A 23,843-nucleotide genomic window follows, 5' to 3' on the forward strand; every position below is an offset into this window, starting at 1 on the left:
AACAAAACTCCCTGATATAAAATTCTCGCTGACGTGTGGAGAAACTGGCGATTATGATTTCTGCAGTCCGAGAAAGTGGTGGTTGAGGGGTCCGAGACAGAGGTGGTTGTATCTCATAATGAACAATTACATTAAACTGGAGAGGTTGCAAAAATACTCACCAGGTTGTTCCTGCTAGTGAAGGACTTGAGTTATAAGGAGAAAGGGACAGGCGAGGACTGCTTTCGCTGGAGCAAAGGAGGTGGAGGGGTCGCATTATAACATCATGGGGGACATTTACAAAGTGGACAGTCACATTCTTTTCCCCAGGGTAGAGGAGTCCAAAACCAGAAATCTCATATTTAAGAGAGAAGGGATCTGAGGAGCACAGTTTTAACACAGATGGTGGTGGGGATGTGAGAAAGTGATTGAGACAGGTACATCAACGATATTTAAAAAACAGTTGGACAGCAACATGGATAGGAAGGGTTTAGCGGGATCACAGGCAAATGGGACATGCTTAGGTATGTAACTGGATCAGCACAGATGAGATGGGTTGAAGGGCCTGTTTCCATGTATCAATCTATCACTCTAGAATGTTCTAAAGCAAAGAGGCTTTTGTGTGTAAGCGTGCGTGTGTATGTGTGCATGTGTGTGTGAGTGAGAGTGTGTGTGTATGTGTGCATGTGTGTGAGTGAGAGTGTGTGTATGTGTGCATGTGTATGTATGTGTGTGTGTATGTGTGCATGTATATGGGTGTATGTGTGTGTGAGTGTGTATGTATGTGTGTGTGTGTATATGTGCATGTGTGTGTGTATGCGTGCGTGTGTGTGCGTGTGTGTGTGTGTGTGTGTGTGTGTGTGTGTGTGTGTGTGTGTGTGTGTGTGTGTGTGTGTGAGAGAGAGAGAGAGATCGATCTATTGGGATTGAAATAAGTTAGCAAACAGCCCATGGGTCTAATGGCCTTTGGTCAGTGTGTAACAATTAAAATCCTTCAGGTTCTGAGTTGATTCCACGATTGTTTTGGTTATTCTTATAATTTAATTTTAAAATAAATTCTGCACAAGGTTTTTGCTTCTGGAAGAGCAGAAGAGGTATTTCGAGAAGCTGGCTTTGTACTGCAACCACTATGCCAACCTGATCCCTATGGCCTTCGTGCTGGGTGAGAGACGTTTATATTCCAACCTGATCCCATGGCCTTCGTGCTGGGTGAGAGACGTTTATATTCCGACCTGATCCCCATGGCCTTTGTGTTGGATGAGAGACATTTATATTCCGACCTGATCCCCATGGCCTTCGTGCTGGGTGAGAGACGTTTATATTCCGACCTGATCCCCATGGCCTTCGTGCTGGGTGAGAGACGTTTATATTCCGACCTGATCCCCATGGCCTTCGTGCTGGGTGAGAGACGTTTATATTCCGACCTGATCCCCATGGCCTTCGTGCTGGGTGAGAGACGTTTATATTCCGACCTGATCCCCATGGCCTTCGTGCTGGGTGAGAGATTTTGCCATTTCCTTATATTTCTTGAAAACTCACGCACATGTGACCCTTGAGCCCCCAGGCTGCTAGGTTTCCCCGTAACTGCGCGGCAAATGGTGCTGCGGCCTCCCAGTGCTGGAGACCGAGATTCGATCACGACCTCCGCCGCCGTCTGCGTAGAGCCTGCACCTTCTCCCTGTGACTGAGGGGGGTTCCCACTGGCCCTCCCAGCAGCAGATTAATTGGCCACTTTGTCAGAAAGGCAAAGAAAAGGAGGAGCCGACGGGCTGGTGAGAGAGTGAGAGAGAATCTGTTGTGGGACTGATTTCCCTGTTAAGAGCCGGCGTGCCTTGATGGGCCAAATGACCTCCAAATATTGTAACAGGTAAAACTGGGGGGAGAGGAGCGAATTGGTGTTTCTCCACCGCTACACCATATCTGATCCTGGTTACCCGCAGATGATCCGTAACCTCAGCTGCCGGTTACTCGAAGTGGGGGCTGGGTTGCTAGTAACGGAGGTGACTGAGGATTTCGAGACCCTTCCTCCAGCAAGCCATAGGGCGACTGCAGCAACTTCCATTAACATGGCACCTTTCAAGATGCAGGCTGGGTTCTGCAGATCTGCCAGTGGGGGATCAGTACCGGAATGAGCTACATTGTCGGGAACGCTGGTTGCAAACGGAACTGCCGCTCAGGTCATTCCCACGAACTCCTTTTTTAACAAAAGTATGTTTATTACACATTACATTATATAACTCCACAACAAATAGGATGGGATTTCCGTGAAGTATGCAGACCCGACACTGGGTCTGGTCAGAGACATTGCGAGGGAGGGTCGCCCGCCGCGGGGGCCGGAGGGGTCGGGTCCAGCGGTCGCTGGTTCTCACTCGGGTTCTGCTCTGTTGTTCAGGGTTTTACGTGACTCTGGTGGTGAACCGCTGGTGGAACCAGTACACGAGTATCCCGCTGCCCGATCGCCTCATGTGTGTCATCTCCGGAAACGTGCACGGCGCTGATGAGCGGGGCCGCCTGCTGCGCCGGACCATGATGAGGTACGCCAGCCTCTCGGCGCTCCTCATCCTGCGCTCGGTCAGCACGGCCGTCATCAAGCGGTTCCCCACCATGGACCACGTGGTGGAAGCAGGTGAGGGGTGGGGCTGAGCGGGGCGTGGACCTTGGATCGCCCCTCCATGAGGGGTACGATCGTAGCGGGGAGGGGTAGTTAGAGTGACGGGAATAGACAGGAGAAGACCAGAGGCCATAATCCGGTCAGCCCGAGGGGATGAACGGCCTCCTACTGCTTCCGTCTCTTTGTCCTTGGAGATCAGGTGAGGTGGGGTCCGGTTACTGAGAGGTCCGAAGACTGAGCGAGTGGGAGGGGGCAGCCGGAACCGGCATAGAACTTGCAAAGATGGGTGTTGGGGGGGGGGCGGGGAGAACTGTGTGTGTGTGTGTGTGTGTGTGTGTGTGTGTGTGTGTGTGTGTGTGTGTGTGTGTGTAGGGGTGGAGGGAGGGGAGGAGAGAATATGGGGGAAAAGAGACTCACTGAGGAGGAGGAGGAGGAGGAGGCCCTCTGTGGCGGTGAGGGGAAACCCTTGGCGGGAGGCACTGGAAGCGGGTTCAGTGGGAACTTTCTAAAGGGGATTGGGTTGGGAATTTGTGGAAGAATGAAGATGTTGCCAGGACTGGAAGACCTGGGTTCCAGGGAGACTTTGAGCGGACTCTGGTTTTATTCCTTGGGATGTGGGAGAGTGACGGATAATCTGATCGCGGTGTCAGCAGGGATGAGTTGCACCGAAGAGTAGGAGAAGTATTGCTAGGATGAGAGTAAGCAGAGAAAAGGGTCTGTGTTCAGAGTGATAGTCCATGAGCCAGTAGAGTTGGTTGGTACCATCTGAGAGGAATAATGCTCATAGTGATTTTTGGCAAGGTATACATCTTTAGAGTTAGAAAATATGTGTTAGCATTGCATCAGTGGTACCTTTATTACTTCAAATAAGTAATCATTTTTTGTATATATTCCATCAGTACAGCAGAAAATGTTACCCCACCCCCCAAAAGGTAAAAAACCTCATTTGGAGAGATTTCTGGAGTTTTATTAATGTCATGATATTTTCCATATTGTTGTATCAAATCAAAACAATCTTAAGCTTTTGTCATAGCATATGGAATTACAGTACAATAATTCAAATGTGGGGTTCCACACGGCCATAACCTCGGCCCCATATGGTTGTAAAATGAATATATTTAATCAAAGACTGCTCTCCATACTTTGTTTTCCATACTTTCATAACCTATTAATAATCATAATAATTTTCCAAGTCTTCCACGTCTTGGTCTGAACTTTCCATACTCTCTGAGGTGGATGCCTGGTTCTCACAGTCTGCCAGTCTACCCATATCAGTACACCTGAGGCCATTTGCAACACACATACATCTTGGGAGTGAACATTTTTTTGGACTGTTACAGGCCAGTAGATCCAGGACGGCATCGGGTGCTGGCTGGCCTTCCATCCAGTGCACCACCGACTGTTCAGCTTCCTCTTCTCTCTCCATCTTCCATCCTCTGCCAACAGGGCTTGATACTTGTGGGTCCTTCTCTAAACATCTTCTCCATATACCAGCCTGGTAGTTGGCTTGCAGTGCATGTTTTCTTAAGCATTCCTTGCATGGTGGGAGTTGATGACTTTCGATTCCACCTTTTTTGGCACAGAAAAGGTGATACCTGAGCTAATTGACCTTGGTGGTCGATGCTTTTGGGGCATACAGGAGACATGTAAATGCCTCCAGTTTGTCCATCAGTTCTGGGGAGAGGTCCCATTCCTGACCCAACTCTAAGAATGTGTCCTGAGTTTCCCTGTTGCTGGTCAGAAGTTTTAGGGCACTTGTCTTCCCTTTGCCTGCAAAAGTATTTACAGTGTAAATGCAACCCGATGAGAGTCCTACGAACCTCTATGCCAACAGTGGCAGCAACCTTCTTGATGCCTACAAGCCTTGTACGGGTTATAGTGCCACACTTGTGGAAGAATGGGGCCCCAATCTTGTCACAAAATGCTAAAACCATGATAAAGTCATCTCTGTCTTCTGAGCAGATCACTACAGACTGGTATTCCTCTCTTGTGGTATGGGCTGCATGGAGAAGTAGGCGACCATCTGCTTCTTGTTGACACTGAAGAGCTGACACCTCCTCACTGTCTTGAGATGTGATTCTGTAACATTTGTCATTCACAGTTGCATACAGAATCTTCTCCTGTAGCTTTGCTCTGTACTCCGCCTTCCTCCATTCATGGACTATGAAGCTAATGAGACTATTTTTGTTACTGACTTTGGTCAGGAAGCTTCTCCACTGCCTCACCATCTGTGTGCCTGTGATACCTTGCAACTCGTGACCAGTCTCTTCACCCCGTAGAGACCTTTCACTATTCTTGATAGAGTTCTCCTTGTATGTGTTGAACACAACATCTATTCTGCTACTCTGACTGTCATCCCTCAGAGCCATACCCAGAATTGTTGTGGCAACATTTCTGAAAGTAACTTGATCCCCTTTCACCCTTTGGACCAAGTTCATTCCATCAACCACTGTAGCAGAGTTTTCTGGGAGTTGCTCTTCTACTGCTATATTTTTCTGCAAGGTTGTGGCTAAAGTGCTTTATTTGTCTTTCTCAGCAATCCTTCTGGTGTGGACAGGGCCTGATATATGATGAAGTCTGATCTATGATCTTGTCGAAATTGGTTGCCTTGGCCCTCCAAACTTTGAGTTCCCTCTGTGGAGTTTGATTTTCCAAGACAAAGTCCCTTAATGATACACTTTCAGGAACCATTAACAATTTTCCTTTGTCATCTGGAAATATATCTACTGAATTGCCCAGCTCAGATTCTAGTTTCCTACGAAGGTGCTTCCTTGTAGAATCTTGCAGGAGTGTAACTCCACCAGATAGATTCAAGTTTCCTGACCAAAGAAGTGACTTGTACAATCATCTTGTTGGGTATGATATCAGTTCTGATATACGTGAAAAGGTCTTTATAGGCTTCCCTTTCAATCCTTTTATACAGTTCATCACCATTCTCTTTGTACTCGGGTTCCTTTTTCTTGATTCTGGTACAATCCTTGAAACATGATAGTGGGCCTCTGCAGCAACTATGTCTCTGCTTGTTACTGCTAGAATCTTTTCATCTTCCTTTTGGGTTGCACATTCCTGTAGTGTTTGGTCAGCTCTGAGTTGTACAGCTTGTGTAAGCTTTTCACGTGACTTGGGGCCCTTCAGAAATTTCAGCTTATTACAAAAAATGCAGATTTGATCATACACCTTGCTTCTGATGGAGATCTCCTACTTGGACTTTCTGATTTACAGGTATTCTTACCAGCTTCATCAGTAATGCTTTCCTTGGCTTTCCTTTTCAGAGTCTCTAAGTCTCTCTTCATGGTGAGGAGGCTTCGGCATTTTCAGTGATAGAAGATTCCTGGGACTTCTTTTTTCTCCAAGTTCTTTAGCAACGTCTAAAATAGGGGCATAGTTTCTCACTTTGGCTGCTTCAAGTAATATTTTCCAGGATTCATAGTCTTGAGGACTAACTAAATGGTCATCATCTTCTTTTGATGTTTTCTGGTGTATGATACACTGCTTCTTAATAGATATCTTTGTGCTTATGGCTCTCCATTCTGAAGCAAAGCGATTCAGCTACTCCTGATCTAAGTCTACTCTGCTCTTCTCTCTCCTCTATTGTGCAGGACTATCCCATCACCACAGTACCTGAAACAGAAAAAAATCATGTTAATATTACTGGTGAGAAAAACACCTGCTGCAAAGGTGATATAAATATATGTATAAATGGTGATGTACAAGATATAAATGTGAAACAGAACATGAAAACAGAAGTACATCTTATGGAATGTATAGTCACTGTGTTTTCACTGCCAGTAATAGATGACATTTGTAGAGATGCTAATTTTAACAACTTTTCTGAAAAACATATAGTCTGGGCTATATTCCCACCAATTTTCAAAGACAAAGCGTCACTAATAAGAGAGGACCATCAGTTTGAAGTAGAATGTGCTATGTATAGTTTTGAAAAGTGTGTTTTGGCATGTGATTATAAATCGAGTGATAACACACAGAAAGCTACCACATATTTTCTAGCACTAGGGGTGTATACCTTGCCAAAAATCACTAAAAGAATTAGTCCCCCCAGATGGTACCGGTGGCCCAAATTTGGGATCCTGGCTCATGGATTATAACGGAGAGACTGTGTAGCTGTGAGCTGGTGAGCCCTCCCTCGGGGGTGGAGAAATCACGGCGTTGCTTTTTCCAGGGTTTATGACCAAAGAGGAGCGCAAGAAATACGAGAGCCTTCACTCGCCCTACAACAAGTATTGGATTCCGTGTGTGTGGTTCACTAACCTGGCCGCCAAGGGACGCAAGGAGGGACGGATAAAGGACGACAGCGCTTTCAAGCTGTTGATGGAGGTATTGGAGTTTGGGTCTAGCCGAGGGTTTGACCTCCCCAGTCTCTTCCTCCGGCTTGGGCAATGCACACTGAAAGGCAGAGGGTGAAGGGTTTGACCTCCCCAGACTCTCCCTCCGGCTTGGGCAATGCACACAGAAAGGCAGAGGGTGAATGGTAGAGAGGGAACGAATGACCCTATTTTTCCCGTTTCACACCGATACAGCAGAGGCTGAAACACTGATGCAGTGATTTAGGGTCCTGGGTCCCCCAAATACAGTCATAGAAACAGGCCTTTCGGCCCATCTAGGCCGTGCCGAACTATTATTCTATCTAGTCCCATTGACACACACTTGGACCATAGCCCTCCGAACCGCTTCTATCCATGTACCTTCTCTTAAATATTGCTATCAAACCCATATCCATCACATCTGCCCACAGCTCGTTTCTTCACTCGCACCACCCTCCAAATGAAGAAGTTGCCTCTCATATTTTACTGTTCACACTTAACCTATAGCTTCTAGTTCCAGTTTCACTCAACCTTTGGAAAATGCATTTACCTCTCATAATTTTGTAAATCTCTTTGGTTAGGGCGTTGGTTCAAAATGACATCAGTTGGTGTGGATATTTAATTTAGCTAAATATTCTGCAATTTTAAGAAAAGCTACAGAGTCCACAAAACAGTCAGATACTTACAGAGTTCCACTTGACTGGCCAATGCCTTAATGTCACATAGATGAGTTGTAACTAGCCTTTGAAATGAAACCACATTCTCACCATCTTCTGAGTGGCAGCAGTACTGGATCTCTTACGTTCATGGTGCCTTCATACATGTTCATACCACCTGTCATGTATGTTCACACCACCTTTTGTGCTTATGTGTACTGCCATGTTGCTTGCAGAATTTAAGGCCAGTTCTTGACACCTTCTGCGATTCAGTTGATTCGGATGTTAGGCTTGCTGGGCAGCACGGTTAGGATAGATGAGTTGGGCCAAAGGTACTGCTTCCATGGTTGTAACCATATGACTGCCCCAGTGTTTCTGTGAATCTCTAACTACCAGACACCTTAAGACCATAAGACATAGGAGCAGAAGTAGGCCATTTGGCCCATCGAGTCTGCTCCGCCATTCAGTTTTGGGCTGATCCCATTCTTCCAGTCATCCCCACTCCACTGCCTTCTCCCCATACACTTTGATGCCCTGGATAATGAAGAACCTCTGCCTTAAATGCACCCAGTGACTTGGCCTCCACAGCCGCTCGTGGCAACAAATTCCACAGATTTACCACCCTCTCACTAAAGTAATTTCTCCGCATCTCAGTTCTAAATGGACGTCCTTCAATCCTGAAGTTGTGCCCTCTTGTCCTAGAGTCCCCTACACAGTTGGTCCCAAACTAGAGAAGGGGCAAAATTCCTATTTCAGGCATCTGCTGAGTGACCCTTACGTCTGTCCGAGCTGTGGGATTAATGTGAGGAGGCAGAACTGACCAGAATGGTGGGGGATGGGGTTCTGTGGGACAGTCTGGGAAAGCGGGAGGAGAGTAAGTGAGAGGGAGAAAGAGAGATGCACTTTTCCTTGACTTCATCTAAACCAGCAGTGTACTAACAGCAAGTTATTTACCTCAAAGAGAGTTGTTTATTTTCTGTCCAAGGTTGAGGGGTTTTGATGAGATTCTACTCTCCAGCCATGGCCTCATTTGGACCAAAGTGAAATCATTAGTGACTTGGGTTCAATGAATGAAAGGATGAAGTTCTATTTCAGCAGAGCCCCACTGAGTCCACTTGACCTTGAGCTAACCATTTAATCCAACGTGATTTGCTCTCACCCCTTCCCTTCCCATCTGTAGTTTCACAGAGTAATACAGTGCAGAATCAGGCCCACTGAGTCTGTGTGAGTTCGTCTACATCAATCCCTGGAATTTTCCCCATACTCCCATCAATTTGCCCCAGATTCTCGCCCTTATCCACACACTGCGGCCAGTTTACAATGGCTGACTGAAGTGCAAGTGGGGGAAAGTTGAGCTCCCATGTGGTCACAGGCAGAGTGCACAAACTGCACCAGGAGTCAGGATTGAACTCCGATCCCTGGAGCTGTACAACCCATTGCACCACCTTCAATTACCATCAAATTTGTCTCCTTAATTCTCTCAACACAACACAACACTCTGCAAAAGAAAAACTTTTGCCTGTTGACCTGTTTGTGTTTACTAGTTATACTCTGACAAAAAAAAAATCAACACCCAGGTCCTTCGGCCCAACTTGTTCATGCCAGCCAAGATGCCTAACTGAGTTAGTCCATTTGCCTGGGTTTGATCCATGTCTTTCCTAGCCATGTATCCGTCCAAATCTGCCTTAATGATTTCCTCCGGTAGCTCATTCCATGTACACACCTCCCTTTAAATTTTTCTCCTCTCAGTGTCCTGTAGTTTGAGACTCCTCTGTCCTGGGAAAGATTGCGGCCATTCACACACCTCATCGTTTTGTAAACTTCTCACTTGTTGAAGGCTGGTGGAAAGTCTAAACCAGCGGTCCCCAACCACCGGGCCGCAGAGCATGCGCTACTGGGCCGCGAGGAAACGATATGATTTGGCGATATGAGTCAGCTGCACCTTTCCTCATTCCCTGTCACACCCACTGTTGAGTTTGAATGCACGCGAGGTTATCACCCACGTGTCATCCATGTCAGCGCGGGAAGAAGATTGAGCTTGCAAATGACGACGGGCTGCAAAGTGTGTTTGACATAACATCTCTGCCAGCATTCCGGATCAAAGTCAAGGCTGAATATCCCGAGAGAGCCACGAAAGCACTGAAAACGTAGCTTCCATTTCCAACACATCTCTGCAATGAATGCAACGAAAACTAAATTGCGGAATCGGCTGGACATAAGGAACCCCCTTCGAGCATCGCTGTCTCCCATCACCCCTCGATGGGACTGTCTTGTTGCATGGAAACAAGCCCAGGGCTCGCACTGATTCAGCGATATTGGTGTGTTGCAATGATTTTATTCTAAATGGTCCCTTTGCTTCAGGGAAAAAGCCCCAGTCTATCTGACCTTTCCTTTACTCCATGCACTTCTTCCACTGCTGTATTGCATCGGGTCCCATCCCCCTTGCAAATTGGTTCAAAAGGGTTTAAACTAATTTGCAAGAGGGATGGGACCCAGAGCGATAGAGCAGTGGAGGAAGTGCATGGAGTAGAGCCAGATCTAACATATAGAGAGGCTTTGAGGAAAGAGAAGCAGAATAAAGGGTGTAAAGGTAGTGAGGTAGAACGGCTAAAGTGTGTGTACCTCAATGTAAGAAGCATCAGGAACAAAGGTGATGAACTGAGAGCTTGGATACATACATAGAATTATGATGTAGAGGCCATTACAGAGACTTGGCTGGCACCGGGGCAGGAATGGATTCTCAATATTCCTGGATTTCAGTGCTTTAAAAGGGATAGAGAGAGGGGAGGAGGGGTGGCATTACTGGTCAGGGATACTATTACAGCTACAGAAAGGGTGGGTAATGTAGCAGGATCCTCTTTTGAGTCAGTATGGGTGGAAGTCAGGAACAGGAAGGGAGCAGTTACTCTATTGGGGGTATTCTATAGGCCCCCTGGTAGCAGCAGAGATACAGAGGAGCAGATTGGGAGGCAGATTTTGGAAAGGTGCAAAAGTAACAGGGTTGTTATCATGGGTGACTTTAACTTCCCTAATATTGATTGGCAACTGATTAGTTCCAAGGGTTTAGATGGGGCAGAGTTTGTTAAGTGTGTCCAGGATGGATTCCTGTCACAGTATGTGGACAGGCCGACTAAGGGGAATGCCATACTAGATCTAGTATTAGGTAACAAATCGGGTCAGGTCACAGATCTCTCAGTGGGTGAGCATCTGGGGGACAGTGACCACCACTCCCTGGCCTTTAGCATTATCATGGAAAAGGACAGAATCAGAGAGGACAGGAAAATTTTTAATTGGGGAAGGGCAAATTATGAGGCTACTTATAGCCTCATATGAGCCTTATGAGGCTATAAGGCTAGAACGCAGGTGTGAATTGGGATGATGTTTTTGCAGGGAAATGTACTATGGACATGTGGTCGATGTTTAGGGATCTCTTGCAGGACGTTAGGGATAAATTTGTCCATGTGAGGAAGATAAAGAATGGTAGGGTGAAGGAACCATGGGTGACAAGTGAGGTCGAAAATCTAGTCAGGTGGAAGAAGGCAGCATACATGAGGTTTAGGAAGGCAAGGATCAGATGGGTCTATTGAGGAATATAGGGTAGCAAGAAAGGAGCTTAAGAAGGGGCTGAGGAGAACAAGAAGGGGACATGAGAAGGCCTTGGCGAGTAGGGTAAAGGAAAACCCCAAGGCATTCTTCAATTATGTGAAAAACAAAAGAATGACAGAAGTGAAGGTAGGACCGATTAGAGATAAAGGTGGGAAGATGTGCCTGGAGGCTGTGGAAAGGAGCGAGGTCCTCAATGAATACTTTTCTTCGGTATTCACCAGTGAGAGGGAACTTGATGATAGTGAGGACAATATGAGTGAGGTTGATGTTCTGGAGCACGTTGATATTAAGGGAGAGGAGGTGTTGGAGTTGTTAAAATACATTAGGATGGATAAGTCCCCGGGGCTTGATGGAATATTCTCCAGGTTGCTCCACGAGGTGAGGGAAGAGATTGCTGAGCCTCTGGCTAGGATCTTTATGTCCTCGTTGTCCACGGGAATGGTACCGGAGGATTAGAGGGAGGCGAATGTTGTCCCCTTGTTCAAAAAAGGTAGTAGGGATAGTCCGGGTAATTATAGACCAGTGAGCCTTACGTCTGTGGTGGGAAAGCTGTTGGAAAAGATTCTTAGAGATAGGATCTCTGGGCATTTAGAGAATCATGGTCTGATCAGGGACAGTCAGCATGGCTTTGTGAAGGGCAGATCGTGTCTAACAAGCCTGATAGAGTTCTTTGAGGAGGTGACCAGGCATATAGATGTGAGTAGTGCAGTGGATGTGATCTACACGGATTTTAGTAAGGCATTTGACGAGGTTCCACATGGTAGGCTTATTCAGAATGTCAGAAGGCGTGGGATCCAGGGAAGTTTGGTCATGTGGATTCAGAATTGGCTTGCCTGCAGAAAGCAGAGGGTCGTGGTGGAGGGAGTACAATCAGATTGGAGGGTTGTGACTAGTGGTGTCCCATAAGGATCAGTTCTGGGACCTCTACTTTTCGTGATTTTTATTAACGACCTGGATGTGAGGGTAGAAGGGTGGGTTGGCAAGTTTGCAGACGACACAAAGGTTGGTGGTGTTGTGGATAGTGTAGAGGATTGTCAAAGGTTGCAAAGAGATATTGATAGGATGCAGAAGTGGGCTGGGAAGTGGCAGATGGAGTTCAACCCGGAGAAGTGTGAGGTGGTACACTTTGGAAGGACAAACTCCAAGGCAGAGTACAAAGTAAATGGCAGGATACTTGGTAGTGTGGAGGAGCAGAGGGATCTCAGGGTACATGTCCACAGATCCCTGAAAGTTGCCTCATAGGTAGATAGTATAGTTAAGAAAATTTATGGGGTGTTAGCTTTCATAAGTCGAGGAACAGAGTTTAAGAGTCGCGAGGTAATGATGCAGCTCTATAAAACTCTGGTTAGGCCACACTTGGAGTACTGTGTCCAGTTCTGGTCGCCTCACTATAGGAAGGATGTGGAAGCATTGGAAAGGGTACAGAGGAGATTTACCAGGATGCTGCCTGGTTTAGAGAGTATGGATTATGATCAGAGATTAAGGGAGCTAGGGCTTTACTCTTTGGAGAGGAGGAGGATGAGAGGAGACATGATAGAGGTATACAAGATATTAAGAGGAATAGATAGAGTGGATAGCCAGCGTCTCTTCCCCAGGGCACCACTGCTCAATACAAGAGGACATGGCTTTAAAGTAAGGGGTGGTAAGTTCAAGGGGGATATTAGAGGAAGGTTTTTTACTCAGAGAGTGGTTGGTGCGTGGAATGCACTGCCTGAGTCAGTGGTGGAGGCAGATACACTGGTGAAGTTTAAGAGACTACTAGACAGATATATGGAGGAATTTAAGGTGGGGGGTTATATGGGAGGCAGGGTTTCAGGGTTGGCACAACATTGTGGGCCAAAGGGCCTGTACTGCGCTGTACTATTCTATGTTCTATGTTTTGTTCTATGTTCCATAAGATCCTGGTGAATCTTTTGTACACACTTTCCAGCTTAATGACATCCTTCCTTTAGTTGGGTGACGAGAACTGCACACAATACTCCAAGTATGGTCTCACCAATGACTTGTACAGTTAGAACATTAGATTAGATTAGATTATGAGAACACTCAGTCCTCTTTTATTGTCATTTAGAAATGCATACATGCATTATGAAATGATACAATGTTTCTCCGGAGTGATATCACAGAAAACAGGACAGACCAAAGACTAACACTGACAGAACCACATAATTATAACATATAGTTACAGCAGTGCAAAGCAATACCATAATTTGATAAAGAACAGACCATAGGCACAGTAAAAAAAGTCTCAAAGTCCCGAGTCGATCGACTCCCGAGTCCCCGATAGCAGGCGGCAAAAGGGAGAAACTCCCTGCCATAAACCTCCAGGCAACGTCAACTTGCCGATACTTTGGAAGCAGCCGACCACAGCCGACCCTGAGTCCATCCGTCCAAAAACTCCAAGCTTCCGAGCAGCCTCTCCGATACAGCCTCCTGAGCGCTATCCTCTGCCGAGCGCCTTCGACCTCTCCCCGGCTGCTGAAACACTCTAAGCCGAGGATTTCGGGGCCTTCAGCTCCGGAGATTCCGGTTACCACACAGCAGCAGCGGCAGCGAAGCAGACATTTCAGAAGTTTTCCAGTTGTTCCTCTGTACTCTCACGTCTGTCTCCATCAAATCAGAATTGTGCACGGTCCACTACTTGACAGATAACAGATATTCTTCACCGGAGAGACCGCGCGTGCTGTCGTCGCATCACCATCTTCTGCCCCCGCCCGGGAGGATGAGAGCCTAACTCTTGTACTCAGTGCCCTGACTGATGAAGGCCAGTATGTAAACACCTTCACCAGCCTGTCTACCTGTGACACTACCTTTAGGGTACCCCAGGTTCTTCTGTACTCCACAGGTTCCTCTGGACCCTACCATTCATTGCTTAAGTCCAGTCTTGGTTTAATTCCCAAAGTACATCTCTTCATACTTACACTAGGCACATTCCCTGGCCCACTTCCCTAGCCAACCTAGATCCTGTAGTTACTTCAGACACTATCCACCACACCGTCAATCATGGTAGCATCCACAAACTTACTGCTCATGCCACATACATTCTCACCCAAATCATTAATATAGATAACAAACAACAGGGCATCCGGCACTCTGCAGCACACCACTGGTCACAGGCCTCTGCTCTGGAAAACACCCCTGCACCACCAGTTTCTGAATTCCGCCACCAGGCAGTTCTAGTGATTTAACTGTGCTTTGATTTTGGATAGGACAGAATATGGAAATACTGTATTAATACCGATGGAAAATATCAAGTAACATTTATTTTTCTTGTTACCTCCCCAAGACACAGAATGTATTATAAAACATGTTTATATTTGATGCTGTCAGTATTAACACTGGGTACAAACATTCTCCCTTCTTTCCAATATTTTTATTAATTTATATATATAAGAATACAGAGTACAGGAAAAAAAAGTGTGCCAATACATTAATCTAAATCGCATATAAAGACTCCTTACCCTATATTCGTACAAGTCAATTAGTTCGTAACATTGAAAAATAATAATTTTATTATATAACAAAAATCTAACTCACTACTCTCTCAAACTGATGGTTTTGTAAATCTGGATCAAGTTGGCAAGTTGCTCTTGGTATTAGAACACAGAGCACTACAGCACAGTACAACCCTTTGGCCCACAATGTTGTGTTGACCTTTTAACCTATTCTCTGATCAATCTAACCCTTCCCTCCTATATTTTTCTATCATCTATGGGCCTAAGAGTCTCTTAAATGTCCCTAATGTATCAACCCCACTGTGGGTCCTTGTGTTAGCCATTACCACCCTGGGAAAAAATTTCTGGCTATCCTATGCCTCTTATATCTTGTACACTTCCATCACCTCTCATCCTCCTTCGCTCCAAATAGAAAAGCCCTAAGGTCCTAGTTGGCTCAGCCTATCCTGATCTGACAAGTCCTCTAATCCAGGCAACATCCTGGTAAAACTCCTCTGCATACTCTCTAAAGTTCCCGCATCATTACTAGAATGAAGCTTTTCACTGCCTCTCTGGAGAGGGGAAGTTGGGTTTTAGAAGCAACCAAAGTGTGGCAATCTACCTCCAACCACACCTTCGACATCTACACTCAGCCCATTCCACAAGTTTGTTTAAGGGTTAAACCAGTGAGAGTGAATCAGCAAGCTGGAATCCGTCCAGAATCTCTGTACCCACTGCTTTTCACTACCCTATTCTCCAGCACTCTCTCCTCCTGCACTGCCTCTGTCTCTCCCTTGACAAATATTTCACCTCTCTGCTCCTTTGGGATACTCCTGAGAAACTTTCTTTGACCAAACTTTTGGTTAGCTGTCTGTAGCTTACTGTAGGATTCAGTGTTACAATTCAGTTTGCTCACCTGTGAAGAGGCTTGTGATATTCACTAATGTAAGATGTTGCCAGATTCTGTGGCGAGTGAGGTGACATGGTAACAGTTAGCACATCAATCTACAGCGCTAGCCAGCTATCAGTGATGGGGGTCAATCCCCAGTGCTGTTCTGTAAGGACTTTGTACATTCTCTCCGTGACTGTGTGGGTTTGCTCTGGGTGCTCCAGTTTCCTCTGACATTCCAGGTGTATGGTTAGGGTCAGTAAGTTGTGGGCATGCTCTGTTGGTGCCAGAAGCATGGTACCACTTGCCCGATGTCCCCAGCACGACCTCACTGATTTGATTTGTGCAAACTATACATTTCACTGTATGTTTCGATGTTAATGTGACAAATAAAACTAATCTTAAAAAAATTAGGATTAGAATTAAAATTAAAATTACTACTAGGTATCTGCCAGTAAGAGACCACCACTAAATGTAAACTGTTCTACACATGGGCTACCCATGGACATGAATCACCTTAAGCAGGTAATGGACACAAACCCACGTGTATTGACGCTGTAGCCTCTCTGCGAGAGTCCAACAGGTTATTGGATACCCTCAGACTCCACAGACTCTGACTCACCCAAAATCATCCCCCCCCACACCCCCATTCCTTCACACCCACCTCTCCATTCCCCAGGCACTGGGAATGTTTGTGGGAGTCACCTGTTAATGATGTGGTTCTGTGTCCTTCTCCCTGTCAGGAGCTCAACACCTTTCGGGCAAAGTGCAGCCTTCTGTTCCACTATGACTGGATTAGCATCCCCCTGGTGTACACACAGGTAAGGTCACTGCTAGAACTCATGTCTTCAGACAGGTTAGATCTCACACATAAAACTCCACCATCTTCCCATTCACTATCCCAGGGAACAGCAATATCTCGGTCCGACCCTTGCTGCTGACCCATTTTGAGCAGCGATAGGTTCCAGTTAATATTGTATGTCCTATGTCAGTGGAGGAGAGCATGAGCCAGTTTTCTTCTCTTGGTGCCTCAGAGTAGGAGCAGAGGTGCATGACGACTAGTCTGGGGTTGGAGATGAGGCTCTTACCAAGTTACTCACACATGGTGATGTCTGGTAGAGTAACCCTATCAGTGAACTGGGATCTGTGGGGCACAAAGTTCAGTATGGGACCATTTTCCATGCCAAGGGCAGTAGAGGCTCAGATGGAAATCAGTAAGAGAACCGGGGAATGGAGGGATGTGATGCTGTCCCTCAGTCAGACTGAAAGGGCCATATGCTCTGTCTTTGCTCCTAGTTCCTGTGTTTGCAATGGGAAAGGTGAGCAGTCTGTTTTTGGTAAGATCTAGGGAGCTCAAGTATGTTCCTCTCCCTTGTTTATCTAGATCTGTGTATGTAGGATTGGGGGGCGGGGGGGCAGGGTGATATTGTCTGTAGGTCACCACCACAGGAGCCCACATTACAACAGCCAGCTGTTGTCCAGCAAACATGTGTCTAGTTTTGCATTGACACTGATCCATTGTGGACACTGGGGGCGGGTGGAGGCGGGGTGGTATTGGTGGAGGATGGTAGTCCAGCAAAGGCTGGGGTGACTACTGGGTCTTGAATGAACAACAGTGAGATAGAAGTCTTCCCCCTCAATGTTTACCAACTAATTCCCCCCCCCCCTTTCTCGTTAGGTTGTCACTATAGCTGTGTACAGCTTCTTCCTGACCTGTCTGATAGGTCGGCAGTTTCTTGACCCTGCCCAGGGATATGCAGGACATGACATCGACTTGTACATTCCTGTCTTCACCCTGCTACAATTTTTCTTCTACGCTGGTTGGTTAAAGGTGAGTCTGCCATGTTAAATGTTAAAGTTATCACAACAATCTCTGAGGAATTGGATGCTGAGGGGGACTGGATGGAGAGGCGTAGACAGAATAGAGTCAGAATCTTTTCCCTAGGAATAGCTTCTTGCCCATCTCCACCAGAATTCTGAACAGTCCTTGAACTCATGAGCACTATCCCACCATTTCTCAATAGCTTTCTTTCTTTCTTTCCTTTCTTTCTTTCTTTATACATACTGTTTATTTTTAATTGTAACATAGTAATTGAAACATTTTTCTTTGCTGCACTCTGTATCTTTTGTTCATTAGTTTGAATGTCTGCCCAGGTTCTTGGATACTGATAATGAGAACAGTTTCCCTCTGACAAACCACCTCAATCAAACTCCTCACAATCTCTTTCATTCCAGTTTCTCCGGTCTAACTTTGGAGACAATTCTCTTACCTCTGGGACCTATCCAGAAAATCTCCTTCTGTGCTCTCTTTCTCTCAGATCTCGAATGGAACTGGGTGCAACATTCCACTTGTGGTTTGATCAGCCTCTTACAATGGTTCCTGTGCTCTTTGATGCTACACGTCTGCTATTGAATCCAGGGATCCCTAATAGGTTCCTGAGAACTTTCTAATATATCCAGGTACTGGGAAAGATCTGCACGCACACAGAGGTCGTTCTATTGTCACACTGCTTATAACATGACTATTTTCCACTGTTACCGCTAATTCTCCCTCTGAGGCATCACCCCATCACTGATGTTGATATTACCTGTGGTAGACTCCAGGTGGAGTAGGAATGAACGTAGAACATAGAGCATTGCTCACCATATTGCACCAACATTTTAAACTACTCTTAAGATCAATTGAACCCTTTCCTCTTACATAGCCGTGCATTTTTCTATCATCTATGTGCCTATCTAAGAGTTTCTCAGATGTCCCTAATGTCTCTACCAGGGTTCAGTAATTGTCGGGGAAACATCTGAACTGATTCAATGGTGACAGTGGGTTGTAAGACCCAGGAATTAATTGTATAAATAAAGCTGGTGCCTTTATTTACAGGTGGCTGAACAACTAATAAACCCCTTTGGAGAAGATGATGATGATTTTGAAACAAACCATTTGATTGATCGCAACTTTCAGGTAATAGTTCCTACACGAAGATTCATTCAATATCAATGGTACCTCAGGGGCCTCCACTTCCACAAAGGCCCTACAAGATAGCAAACATCTAAATTATCTGTATGTTGTGTTTTGTGTTAAACTGTGGATACAAGCACACCCGGCTCTGCTACAGGCCCATAGTGAGGGTGAGCGGTCTGCAGCATTTACCCCTGGTCATAAAGTCATAGAGTACTATAGTACGGAACCATGCCATTTGGCCCAACTGGTCCATGCTGGCCACAGCATCCTCCAAGCCCTTCCTTTCTACGTACGTATTCAATTACCTGTTAAATGTTGTAATGGTACCTACCTCAACCACTTCCTCTGGAAGCTCCTACCAGGTGCTCACTATCCTCTGTGTAAAGAAGTTACCTCTCAGGTCTCTCTTAAACCTCTCCCCTCTTATCCTGTATCTGTGCCCTCTAGTTTTGGATGTCTCAATCCTGGGAACATCCACCATTTCCACTGACACCTTGTTCAGACCACACTCTACCATCTTCTGAGTTGGGCTGCACTTAGAGGGGCTGGGGATGTTAGAGGTGGGTGGAGAACGCCAGTGGGTTCTGCCTGAGGCCGATTGCCAGCAGTTCTATATGTACTCGTGCATGAAGAGTGGCCAAGGCAGGTGCTGTTCCTGTGGGTCCACACACTGGTGCAGGGCCCTGTGGTGAGAAGAGAAGTCGGGGGAGCCGGTTGGGAGATTCACTGTTCAATGTCTTTTCTTCCTCTCTCCCCACTCACTGACTTAGTTCCTCAGGTTACAGTGCCAGCAACCTGGGTTCAATTCAATTCCCGCTGTAAGGAGTTGGTACGTTCAGCCCACGACTGCATGGGCTTCCTCCGAGTGCTCCAGTTTCCTCCCACATTCCAAAGATGTACGGTTATGTTGTGGGCACACTATGTTGGTGTGGAAAGTAATGGCGACACCTGCGGGCTGCATTGGTCATTGATGCAGAATGATGCATTTCACTGTATGTTTTGACAAATAAAGCTAATCTAATCCAGTTGAATGGAATTTCTCTTTCTGCAGGGGTGCCACTGACTGTAGTTGTGACTGTTGCAGGTGTCGATGATGGCGGTCGATGACATGTATCAGGATCTGCCTCTTATGGAAAAGGACCGATATTGGAATGAATCCAATCCTCGGCCCCCGTACACCGCCGCCACCGTCTTTGTGCTGCAGAAGCCCTCCTTCCAGGGCTCCACCTTCGACATGACGTGAGTCATTGCAACACCACAACGCGGCAGAGCCACGCTTCACCTAACCTTCTTCCCAGCCCTGTGCTTTTAGCTACCATGGACCAATGGAGAAGTACTGCTGTGACACTGCTCTGCCTTGAGATCTTTTCTGTGTGCTTTATGGTCAGTTAGGTCAAAAGGGAAAAAGTGCAGAGGAGATTTACAAGATGTGTCCAGGGTTTTAAGGTTTGAGACACAGAGACAGCCTGCGCAGGTTAAGAGTTTATAGGAAACAGAAGAGATCTTATAGAGGTATATAAAGCCGTGAGGAGCACAGATAGGGTCAATGTGCATAGTTTCTTTTTGCCTCAGAGTTGGGGAGTCAAGAACAACAGGGCAGAAGTTTAAGGTGAGAGGGGAGAGATTTAATAGGAACCTAAGTGGCAACTTTTCCACAGAGGGGTGGTCTGCCTATGGAATGAGCTGCCTGAGGGAATGGTTGCGGTAGGTACAATAACAACATTTAAAAGGCATGTAGATGTAGATATGTACACCGATAGGAACTGTTTAGAGGTATATGGAAGTACAGGGGTAACTGGGACTGCGTAGATAGATGCCTCCTTCAGGATTTACCAACTGGCTCAAAAGGCGTGGTTCCGACTCCATGAGGAAATTCCATTCGTTTATATTTATTTATTTAGAGATACAGTGTGGAACAGGCCCTTCCGGCCCAGTGAGCCAAACACTGGCCAGCAGCCCACTAACCCAATCACAGGACAATTAACCTTCTAACCCGTCCATCTTGTTCTGTGGGGAGGAAAGCGGGAGCAGGCGGAGGAAACCCACGCACTCACTGGGAGGACATACCAACTTCTTCTGGAGGATGCTGATTTGAACTGAACTCTGACACCCTGAGGTGTAATATCGTTTGGCTACACCACCGTGGCGACCCTCAGCAGAATTATATCTTATAGTGACACAGGGAAGACCATTTGGTCTGTTAAGTTCATGCACCTTTCCTCCCTGTAATCCTGTAATTTCCCTCAACCACCATGCCTCAATTCCCTTTCGCCAAAGTGATAGAGTCATTCACAGTATGGATGAACCCATCGACCCACGTCATTGGGATGTGGGAAGAAACGGGAGCAACCAGGAGAAACACAGGTAGAACTCCACAAAGAAAGCAGCGCAGGTCGGGGTCAAACCCGAGTCCCTGTTGCCGCGAGTACCCGATGCACCACCTCACAGTAACGTCCCCAGGGAATGCCCCGTGAGTACAAATCGGCAGCACATCACTGGGATGGGCATCCTGCTGCCCCCCCCCCCGCCCCCGGGATCTTGCTGTACCACACTCACCACTGTAAGAACAGCCGGCTGCGCACACGGACAAGCCAGTTGTAACTGGGTCCCTCTCTCCTAGGATTTCCAAAGATGACATGCACTTCCAGCCGATGGAAGAGATCGAGGAGAACAGGGAAGAGGGGGGCACCCAGCCTGCACCCCTCTTCAGCCGCCTGTTACCCAGCGCGCCGTCTCCAGCCAGCAATGCGCCGCGTTCTGCTCGCCACTTCCAGCTGCTGAAGCGCAGGAACAGCGTCTCCTCCGACGCCTCCATGTACAGCTGCCTGTGCCAGGACACCCAGACCACGGCCTGTTCCTGTGGCACCGACTCGGAGCGTAAGCCGCTAGCCCAGCACTTCCTCTCGGAGGACGCCTGGCGGGGCGGGGAACTGTCAGCCGCCAACTGCCCTCAGGTCGGCGAGAGAAAGAGCGAGGATCTGGGTACTGGCGGGCCCGGAACTCAGAGCAGAAGTGAGTGCGCTCCTCCCCTTGCCGAGGAAGACCAGCTCAGTGTTTCTGCTCCGATCCCAGCCCAGGAAGGCTTGGCCTACAGAGGGGACCTGATATCCTCCTGCGATGTTCCTGCCAGCGCGGAGGGACCGCTGGAGAAGCGGGACTGCAGATTCCTGTGCCCTCCAGGGAGGGCTCCTCTGCACAACTGTCCAGTCAGGGAAATCAGCCCCCCACCCTTCTGGGAACCGACGATGTCCGTTCTCAGTAACGTCTCATCTGTAGAGGGGAGCCGTACACACCGAGGAAGCCAGGCTCTCCAGCAGCTTATTGACGCGCCGTTACTCTCCCTTTCCCCCGCTGAAGAGGAGCCGGGAGAAAAGACCGAATGGCCAAGAGTGGTCAAGCGCTCTCTGCGAGGCGACGATGTCCAAGAAAAGAGGAGCCGCCCGCAAGTGTCCGAGTCGCTGCAAGTGAGTGGGGGGGACGCCGAGTCCGGAACAGCGTCCGAGCTGTGAAGCGAAAGGCATCCGAACCGTGCAGACCTCGTCTCGCCGCCTGGCTGCCCATTAGACTTGAGCGTTCAGGTGCTGAAAACGGCACATCTGGTTTATTTTGTACAAAGGTTCAGAACTCAGCGGGTCAGACAGCATCCGTGGGTGCTTATTCTGAGGAAGCTCTCCCCCGCCCCCGACCTGAGAGGTTCCGACATCTTCGGTGTTGTTTCAGATTTCCAGCCCCTGCAGTTTTTTGACTTTCACGTTAAAAATTCATGGTTTTAGAAGGTCTGTGTGAATATTAACGCCTGACTGGTGCATGTTTTGACGGAGGATAATGTTGGACCAGCTGTCGGGGCTCATTAAAAAGCTGAAAGCTCTTTGTGAGGTCCTGCCCAGCCCCATGAACCCGCTCCGATGACCACCTGCTTCACTCCTCTTCTCTGCTTTAGACTCCGGGTGGGACTCCTCCTGTCCAGTCAGGGCCCAGCACAGATCAGGGTGCAAATTCAGATAGTTAGTCATACAATCAGAGAACACGACAGCACAAAAACAGGCCCTTCATCCCATCTAGTCCATGCCGATAGCTCTGGACACCAGCGAGTGTCATGGCCCAGAGGGGTTTCGATGAAAAGAACAGGCGTGTACGTGAGCAAAACATCTTCCCAAATCACCGATTCCTGCTGGAAATGAACCTGAAAGCCTTCACAGACCGAATCCCTTTGAAACAACTCGATCTGTTCATCCTGTACTGCTGTTTGATTTATGGTGTTACAGCAGTCGGGATCACGGAACTACGGGATCTGTACTCTGAGCAAAGGGCGCCCACAAGAGCCGAAACAAACCGCAAAGGAAAAGACAAATTGCGTACATGTTGGGAAAAGGCCACATTATCTGCAAATAATAAAAGTACACTTGACAATCACTGCATTAACAGTGGATATTATTCTCTGTACTCAAAAATATGAAGTTGAGTATTCAGATTATCGCTCTTCTTCAAGACCTGAGGTGGCGGGGTCAATTCCGGTGCGGTTTATTCCCATCTAGGGGAGCAATCTCTTCAGCCGCGTTCCCTTGTCCTCATAGAAATTATTCTGTCTTGCACATTCCCATAAACTCCTCTTCGATTTTTCCCCGTTAGCTCCCGGGCAGCTGAGGGTTGTGTCATCAGGTGGTTCTGTCCTGGTGCGGTGATCTCACCGTCAGACTGAACAACCCCAGGCAAAGGATTTAACCATGCAGGTTAATTGACAACAGAGCAGTCACTGATCTTCCATAGTTGATACAGGCCGTGGCTACCGTTGGGCAGAGGTAATTCAATCTACGGCTCTTAGAATGAGTAAATTAATTAGCTTCCTCGTGTTGCAATGGAAAATAAGTAAATGTATGTTCCGTAGCTCCCAACAACTGGCGTTCCAATACTTAAGGCCAAAATCAGAATGTGTTAAAACTGCTGAAATACCTGAAGGAACGCTGCACAGCAGAACCAGTTCTGCTGTCAATGATGTCTGTGCTCTGGGGAATAAAGTATCAGTGGGGTGGCGAATTCGATACCATAAGATCACGGCTCTAAAGGAGAACGTGCCAAATGCAATTCTATGTGTAATAGGCTTTCCATTGCCTGTTGTATCTGACTGTAGCTGTTTAAGTACCACAATGTGATCAGGTCACAAACAAATAAAGAAACTTTAAGAAATATAAACCAATTACGTAATTTGAGGCCGAATGTAGTGAGAGTGCTAAATAATTCCCGGCCAGTCATGTAGGTAGTTGTGATACTTTGATGGATATAATTTGTGTATATCAAAAATGAATTTTTCTGTTAACAATGTCACCCTTCCATCAGAAGCTCTGCTGTCTCTGTCTGTTCCACTCTGATCAGGCTGAGTGGTTTGCCAC

The 23,843-nt window shown here is 47.1% G+C and overlaps 1 protein-coding gene across 2 annotated transcripts in view; it reads left to right on the forward strand.

Moving 5' to 3' along the window:
• Positions 1 to 23,591, forward strand: part of best2 (bestrophin 2) — a 39,717-nt gene extending 16,126 nt beyond the window's left edge. Inside the window, exons 2-9 of one of the 2 annotated variants that reach the window (XM_072248324.1) lie at positions 1,047 to 1,141; positions 2,372 to 2,605; positions 6,771 to 6,925; positions 16,241 to 16,318; positions 17,176 to 17,328; positions 18,376 to 18,456; positions 19,541 to 19,695; positions 21,077 to 23,591. In XM_072248324.1, coding sequence (XP_072104425.1) covers positions 1,047 to 1,141; positions 2,372 to 2,605; positions 6,771 to 6,925; positions 16,241 to 16,318; positions 17,176 to 17,328; positions 18,376 to 18,456; positions 19,541 to 19,695; positions 21,077 to 21,965 — 1,840 coding nt within the window. In that variant the 3' untranslated portion in view covers positions 21,966 to 23,591. Of the gene's footprint in view, positions 1 to 1,046; positions 1,142 to 1,626; positions 1,847 to 2,371; positions 2,606 to 6,770; positions 6,926 to 16,240; positions 16,319 to 17,175; positions 17,329 to 18,375; positions 18,457 to 19,540; positions 19,696 to 21,076 lie in introns of those variants that run through there. The other variant, XM_072248323.1, reaches the window with a different exon arrangement.
• The last annotated feature ends 252 nt before the right edge of the window (positions 23,592 to 23,843 follow it).

This window comes from Mobula birostris, chromosome 32 (genome assembly GCF_030028105.1).
Source record: "Mobula birostris isolate sMobBir1 chromosome 32, sMobBir1.hap1, whole genome shotgun sequence".
Lineage (NCBI taxonomy): Eukaryota > Metazoa > Chordata > Chondrichthyes > Myliobatiformes > Myliobatidae > Mobula > Mobula birostris.